At 48.8% G+C, this 8,460-nt stretch overlaps 1 protein-coding gene across 1 annotated transcript in view; it reads left to right on the forward strand.

Moving 5' to 3' along the window:
- Positions 1-7,163, forward strand: part of LOC119174789 (metabotropic glutamate receptor 3) — an 81,881-nt gene extending 74,718 nt beyond the window's left edge. The window contains exons 7-8 of the mRNA XM_037425855.2: positions 2,414-2,735; positions 4,001-7,163. Of these exons, the coding sequence (XP_037281752.2) occupies positions 2,414-2,735; positions 4,001-5,254 (1,576 nt within the window). The 3' untranslated portion in view covers positions 5,255-7,163. The remainder of the gene's footprint in view (positions 1-2,413; positions 2,736-4,000) is intronic.
- Positions 7,164-8,460: the final 1,297 nt, after the last annotated feature.

The following is an 8,460-nucleotide window of genomic DNA, read 5'->3' on the forward strand; positions in this document are numbered from 1 at the left end:
GAAGTGTGCCAGCCTGGGCTAGTTGGCATGGCATGACGATAGCTATAGCGCTCGTGTCCTTCGTGTCCTTCTTGTCTCTGTGTCGTCGTTCTGTTTTCGCGCTATAACTATCGTCGTTACTCTAGGTGCCACGCGTGAACACCGTACACAGTTTGCCAGCATGTGTAACCGAGTTGTCTCAAAGGGACACTAGAGAGAAAGAAAGAGAGAAAGAAAACGATTTTTCGCGTATTAGTAAAAGTACCGTATACCAATCCCGAAAACACCACTCTTACCACGACACGACGCTTTCTTAACGAGAAAACGCGCGAAAAAAAAGAAAGAAACACGGGTGGACGCGCCACCTTCCGGTTCCCGCACCAACCACCATGACGTAATAGATTTTGGAAGAGTCTACTGGGTCCTACGTAGCTTCTAATCGATAAAAATGAAATACATTGTCATCTGTGGGTGCCATTGACCTACAGCATACGAAGGTTCAGAAAATATCGTCAGGCCAATGTCACCAAAATACGAAAAATACATTTTGAAATTTTATAAGTCACGCGCAGAGGTTTCGGCGCGAAATTGGAAAATGAAAGTTCAACCTCGATTTCTTACCCTAATAATAAACTTGTGATAGTAAAACTTACGAGCTCTTAGAGTGCAGTTTGTGAATCTAAACCAAGTCGCTGTTGCTATTTGGTGTCCCTTTAATGAAGCCCGGTCTTTGCCCTCGTCTTTTAAATTTCTTTCACGTGCTCTTTGTTCTCCGGCGTTCCTTTATTGCGACGAAGACTTGCCCGTATAAGACATAATCGACGTGTAAACGTGCGTTTTTACGTGTACCGTAAGGCTTGTGTTTCGTAATAATTAAAGCGGTGTTTCGGGGAATACGCTGCCATGGTTTCACACCACGGCTGAAGGCACACAAATTTAAACCTATACCGCTATTCATGACGGTGTCACAGGTGCACGAGCAGTGTTTTGTATTAAAGTAACATTATCCACATTTAAGTAAAGCCTCGGTGATACGATCATGGCTCGCACGAGTTTCAGGGCAATACGAGTATTTCTGTGGTGCCGGTTTAAGAACATTTTAGCCTGCATGCAGTGTAATGAAGTACGATTGTTGCGAACAGTTTTTCAGTCCGTTACGTTTGATACGAACGTATACGCTGGCGCAGAGGTACGACCAGGCACTGCCCGCGCTGCCCGCGCATCGACGGTGTGCCATTGACTCCGAGATCGCGCGAATCTTGGAGGCCATATTTAGTCTTCATGTTTTGCTTACAGATGACGTCGGCGTGGCGCTTTTTTTTTCTTTTCTTTGAGCGCATGAACGTAGCACTAACGCGTAATGCTATGCTCGAGGAACTGCGCTATGCTCGAGGTACTATGTTAACGCGGGACTGCCACGTGATGTAAGCCATTATCTAGTAGTCAGGCGTCTCATGATACAAGATTGGCACTCGGGCTGCGGGCGCATCACGAAGTTCTACGAAAGGTGGACGAAAGCCTCCAGAGATGAAGCGGACGGGTCTCGGCAAAAGAGGTGGGCCTTGCAGCGTACGCGCAAGCCCGCCAACTCTTCAATTTGCGCGGGAGAAATATGAGAGGAAAAAAAAAACACCTTCCGATTCCGTGGGCACGGCCGTAAATCACCTGAAAAGCCCACCAAATACCACCGTGGTTAGGAAATAACAGTGACGAAGGTCAGTGGTTCTAAGCTTGAATTATCCGGCGTTCAACTACTGCCACGTGTAAAGCCTCTCTTTAGTCACTTTCGAAGCACTACTTGGATGTCATGCTAAATAGCGTAGAATAATTGGGAAGGGACCACAACACATGTGGTTCATTAGTTGCACACGTGCGCGCTTACCAGATATTTACGAGTATAAGAATGATCATTGAAATTTAAGAACGTTACTGGCAATCATTCAGAGCAGTTCATGGCGTCGCTGCGGCCCCGATAAAGAACAAGTTTCTTTTGTCGTATACTACACTCTAAAAAGAGAGCGAGTAAAAAGGGTGTCTTTTTGTCCCACAACAATAATCGTCATCTATATTGCATTCCATCCTTGCACTATCGCCCCGCGCCCGGTACATTCCGGTCACGATCGACATGCCCATTATCAGGGTTACATAGCATTCTCGATAGGAAAGTGGCCAGCGCCGAGTTTTCAAGAAAGGAAGCGCACGCAAGCCTGATGACGATTATTGTTGTGGGACAAAAAGACACCCTTGTTACTCGATATTTATTATTAGTGTAGTTTTTCATGTTTTCCGGGTGATACGAGTACTTTGGTGATCCCGCGAGGTTCTTATAACCGAGGATTTACTGCATTTAACTGCTAAGTACGCAAACATCCACTACAAACTCTGCTAAATCGAGTTCATCGGGCGTCATAGCGAGGCGTTTTATCTCTCGCAGGAACGACGTGGTCCAGCGCTGGGACGACGAAATGAGCGACAGCGTGGACGCGGTGGCCGTCATCCGGGCTGTGTGGGCCATGGGTGCCGCCCTGCGTGCCGTGCAGAGGGTGCAGTGTGGCCGCGGCACCGACTGCCTCTTTGGCGGCCGCCAGGTGCTGAGTGCGTCCGTGCTGGAGGCGCTCGACTCGCTCAACTTCAACATGACCGGGGCAGGGGTGGCGTCCCTGAGCGACACGCCGCTCAAGTTCTCCCACGAGAGGCACCTGTCAACGCTCAAGTACGCCGTCAAGGCCGTCTCCACCAGCGGCGAAGTGCTACAGGTGAAAGTTGCGGTTTTGCGAAATCTCGCCGAGCTTGCGTATGGAATAAAGTCACAGCATGTCCACAGAGTTGATGATGATCAGTGGGGCGAAGCGGCCATCCGTCCATCCTCCCGTCTGTGTGAGGCAGATAGACGGACAGACGGACGGATGGACGGGCGCTTCGCCCACACATCGTCATTTCCTTCGTGGATATGTTGTGAATTTGTTATTATAACAGCGCCATTCATCCTCAGTAATCGTCAACTATACAACAACCACCAATGCCATCTATAGTAATATTATTTCCAAGAACATGTGCACACAACGCCGTCTAGTGAGCAATTCTTAAAACTAACCAGAAGTGGCTACTTATACAACATACTATTACGAGAGAACACGGAGAAAGCTTTTTTTCCTTCCTTCATGCGAGGGAACGACATACATCCTACTATAGCTTCGCCCCTAAAACGGGGCATTGGGGAGGGGGGGGGGTTAAATGAGAATCTAAGTAAGGGGTGGAGATGGAGGCTTTCTGCTGTCGCAAGTTTCGTTTCACATTCTGCTGGAACAGTGATTAAAGCTTGTGTGGAAAACCTACAGAAAAAAACACTACGTGAAGGTTCCACTTTAACCAATGTACTTAAAGGTAAGTTACACACGTGATTACTTCTCTCCGCTAAACAAACGGAGTGTGTACCGATTTAGGTGCCGTTCGTATTCGTCCTGACGACAGTAGTGGCAGTTGCTTTCTACGGTGTCTGGGCCCGTTATCGATCGTGAAAACCACCTTTTTGATAAATTGATAACACAGAAGGAACATTGCTTGCGACCAACGTAACCTTGACTGTCTTGACTGTCTTTTATCTTGGGCGAGTTGTGACCACGAGTAGAAATTGAAGCCTACATCAATCTCAGGAATATTATATGGCCCCAGAATAAACGGGATTTGCAGCATTCTCTATTTTTTTCGACTGCATTTGCAATTTGTGCGAGCTTTCATACGAAGTACGATCAAAGTTTGATATACCTGGTCATTTACGTACTAGACAGCGCAATCAGTCAAAGGACACTTGTCGATGAGTACGTGTTAGATGGCGTCATTGTGCTGCAAAAGTCTTACAAGAAGCTTGCATGCACTTATTTCGCATCCTATATTCCCTTCTACATACAAATGTAATCATACAAAGGTAGTCGCAACCAGCTTACATTAACGTCTCCACACTTTGTAGTCTATTAATATTTATTTCGATTGCATGCTTAAACCTTTCGCTGTCTCGTTGTAGATATCCGGTTACACGGACGACACTGGCCTTGAAGTGGACGATGTCTTGGTGCCGACCCGAGGCCCCTTCATTCGAGGATCCGCCGTGGAAGCCGGCAAGACGAGCGTCAAGCCGTCCACAAGGCAGCGCTCTTCTAACTTACGCTCCAGCAACCTGGAAATCCACAACGATGGTGTGCCCCAACCACTGGGCGACGACACCACCAGCTCGCCGTCACAGTCCCAGACGGCCTCGGACGAGGACTACGGAGCGCTCGCCGACAAGACCTCCACGGTACCCGGAGCCGTCCGGCTGGCCAAGCCGAAGCTGTACACAATCTGGATAGCCAAACCTTGGACACTCGCCGTAGTCATCATGTGCGGACTCGGAATCCTCCTCAGCGCCTACGTCGCGGTGTTCCTTTTGATGAAGCTCTGTGAAGGCGTCGTGCGCAAGGGTCATCAGCTGACATCTCTCCTGCTACTTCTCTCGGTGGTCAGCCTCTTCTTGTCGGCACTGCTGTTCACCTTCCGGCCTAGGCCCCGACTGTGCGCCGTCCAGCAGTTGGCGCATCACACCAGCTACGCGTTCGCTTTCGGTGCGCTGCTCCTGAAGGGAATGCACCTGAACGCCATGCAGAGTGCTGGTCTAGGTGGCCGAGCTAGCGGCCTCAACCAGCTGCTCACCATATGCTTCCTCGTGGCCGTCCAAATGGCCCTGGAGGCGCAGGCCTGGATGCTCTCTCCGCCTCGATGGTGCAAGCTAAACCAGACCCGCTTCCTGCTCCACCAGGCCTACCCGTGCGTCGTGCTGGCCCTCGCCGTGCTCATGGCCTTTCGAACGCGCAACTGCTCCTACCACCGGCGCGACTCCAGGAGCCTGCTGTGCACCAGTCTCCTGGCGGTGCCGATCCTAGCGGCGGGACACACGGCGTTCCTGTTGCTGGGACCAGGAGAGCATCAGATAGCGGCGCTAACTTTCGCTCTGATCGCCACGGGGTTCCTGATCCTCGTGGGTATCTTCGCACCGTATCTCCGGGCGCTGCACAAGCGAGGCGGCTACGGCCACAAGCCGCTAAGCTACTCGGACTCGTCGGCGTCCGCCTTCACCACGTTCCAGCACCATCACAAGGACAGCGGTTCCGCAATACCTGAGTGCTGCTACGCTCGTGGAGGCAGGGCCGTCACCATCGTACAGCAATCCAACAGGAACGGGGCCGGGCCGTCTCATCACGTCAGAAACCCCCTCTACATTCCGGGCTCCGCTTACCCGTAGGCTCGAAGAACCGGGAGTTCATTGTGGACCGCCGCGACGTAAGTAGACAGGACAGCCGCAGCTCGCACTCGGGGCGACAGACACTGGCAAAAGGCGAACACACTTCTGTCGTGGCTTCTCCTCGCTTTGTGCCCAGAGATGCGTGTTTCTACAGTCCGCCACTATCAACAGGTGGAAAATAGCCGCGCGCTGTGTCAACGAGGTGCTGTGGACTTTCTGTGCCGACTGAAATTTTATGTGAAGACTTTGGAAGCGTTGCTGACCTCGTTGAAGAACGCGTTGTTATGTGACGAACTGTGGTCGTGTCGCATGACTCCTCGCATGTGTCCTACGTTCAGGATGAATTAAGAGCTGGCTATAGTTGCGCTGCAGCTGTGCATCTCTCCCTGACCCAAGCGGTCAGGCCGCGCTCGTCAAGACACGCGAGACGGAGTCTACGTAGCCGCCAGTAGCCCCCTTTTCCGATCCTGAAGATACAATAGGCACCATATGCCCATCGCAGCAAACAGATATTTTCTATTTTCTAACTCCCGAGATTATGTCATGCTACACGTGCTGGCGCACAAACCTTATGACGAACGCGCCTTTGTGCCTAAAAGGTGGGCCTTTCACAAGACTTACTCAGTCTTGTGACACAGGACTTTCCGTATTATTTCAGACGTGCCGCGGTGGTGCATTTAGGTGAAAACGTTGACTTTGGAAGGCATTTACGTATATAGGTACGCCGTCGCCGACAATGTTCACAAAACAATCTACAGCGTTTCTGCACGAAGGCATGCGGTGCGAAAAGCAATTATTTGTGTCATAGAACGTCCTATGCGCGGCCCCTAGCGCAGTTGTGTACTTCGCGGTATAGCGATGCTCCCAGCAGCACACTTGCGCTTGTGTTGTAGGGCGATGGTTCGAGATAATTTTGTTTCGATCAGGCGTGGCCGGAGGAATAATATAAAGTCCTCGGATTCTTTTTCATCAATTCACTTCGGTGGCTGTAGCTTCACTGAAATTTGTAACTGGCAAATCAGTTCTGCGGAAACAGGCAAGGTGTGTAAGCGTTGCGAAAGATAAAGTCGATACGTACCCGTTTCCAGCATAAAATTTTATTTCATGCTGGAAACCTGCACTTTTTCAGGGCAGCGTTTTTGATAGCTCACAAACAAGGAACTGCTTGCTAAGGAGGAAAAAAATACTGTTTATAGCCAATGCATCCCACCAGATGGCGACAATTACGGGTGCATCGGGTGCAGCACTTGTCATCGTTCCATGCTTCCGTGATGTCTCCATTTTTACCTTACGAAAGAAAGGGACATGTTTAAGACGTTCTTCAAGGACTTCATGGATTTCACTTACAGACTCTATTATTAGTTGCTTGACAAACGGGTATGGAGTGCCATCGTTCTCTTGTAGACGTAGTGTAAAGAACAGACGTAATGTGGCGTTGGTCAAAGCAGGACACGAATGCTGTCTAATGTGCACTGAGGCAGTATTAATAGTTCACCACTTCGTTGCTAGTAAAGCACGAAAAGGTGTTCTTAAATTGATGCTCGAATGATTGCTCACCATTCCTTTTGCTTTTTTTTTTGAACTCCTCGCATTGCCTTCAATGGCGAAAAAACGGGACCTGTAAGAAGTGGTGAACCTCGGTGATTGAGCTATGGGGGCGTGTTGGTTCCATTACGTTTCTGTGCCCGTTTACAAACAAGAGCAATTGTGCTATGAAATTGCTCATAGAGAACATGTCAGTTCATCGAAATTATGGGCATATACCACTCGCGAAGATGGCGGGTCAATGGAAGAACAAAATAAAAAAATATATATGAAGTGGTTGTCTATTTTTCTGTTTACGGAAACGTGAACGACCTGAATTTTACAGGTACCAGTATTACGAAAAATAAACCGTCATTCAACTTCAGTGTTCTCTGTGTCCCTACATCTCGCGTTTGTTTAGGTATACACACATGTCGAACAAAAATCACCTGACGCAAGAGAAACGCAGAACACAAAAAATACTGAAGGGGCAAGCGCTTGACAGTTGTCCTGTGAGAGGGAGCCTCCCACATTCACTCACTGGCCATCTAATCAACGTTTTCTCTCTCTCTCCCTCTTCCACTTCCCCTAACTTCGCGCCGAGAGGAGTGTAAGATTGAAATGTACGCACTTCCAGGAGACCGCTATTCTAATAAGGGCAGATTCGTGAATTTCTCTAGGGAGGCAAGACTCTACAAGCTTGGAGTGTGGCAGCTTGGGCTAGTTGGTATGGCATGATGATACTTATAGCGCGAGAATAAAACGATGGCACAGAGACAAGAAGGACACGAAAGACACGAGCGCTCGTGTCTTTCATGTCCTTCTTGTCTCTTTGTCGTCGTTTTGTTCTCGCGCTATAACTATCGTCTACAAGCTGGGCTTGGAAAGCCATTTGCCGACGCCTGACCAGGACAGTGCAACCCTAGGCGAAGGATTCACCCAGAGTAACCACGGTGCCTCGTTTTCCATGATGTTTTTCCTCACTGCTAACCTGTCTCCACTAAAACATGCCTTTTCCTAGCCGCTAAAACGTCACAGAAATACCAGCACAGAACGAAGCGAAAGCGAGAAAGTTGGCTCGCAAAACATGCGAGAACCCAGGTCGGGTCTGGGAGAGTCGCCTTTGTGCCTTTATTGTAATGCGAGTGAATCTTTGGAGCACTTCTTTTTGTCATGCCGAAAATTCAAAAGTCAAAAGAAAAATCTACTAGAAGAACCCCTACGAAAGTTGGACTTAAACTGGACACTTGCCGTGATTCTTTCATTTGGCGCAGTCATATTTGGTTTTAGCCACAGGAGCGTTTTTACCGCTGTTACAAATTTTTTACGAGACTCTGTAAGAATGGAATGATAAACATAAATTCAGTTGTTTTATGTCTAGAATTTTTTTCTTTTTTGTGTGTTTATTATGTTTTCTTCTTAAGGTTTTTTTGTTTGTTTAGAAATCTAACACCTTTAAATTATTACCTATATTACCTAATTAACCCAACACTCCTTTTCAAGAAGTGAATTAATTTAAAAAGCAAGGCACCGTCCCATTCATATCCCCCAAGGTGGGTTGCGCCAAGGTGTTGAGGAACCAACCAACCAACCGACCAATGCTCAGCGTATATGGGCCGCTGCAGTAAAAACCTGCCCCCCGCCCCCCCTCCATGCCATGGGAAACGCTGCGCACGTCTATA

The sequence above is a fragment of the Rhipicephalus microplus genome, chromosome 5, assembly GCF_043290135.1.
Source record: "Rhipicephalus microplus isolate Deutch F79 chromosome 5, USDA_Rmic, whole genome shotgun sequence".
NCBI classification, from domain to species: domain Eukaryota; kingdom Metazoa; phylum Arthropoda; class Arachnida; order Ixodida; family Ixodidae; genus Rhipicephalus; species Rhipicephalus microplus.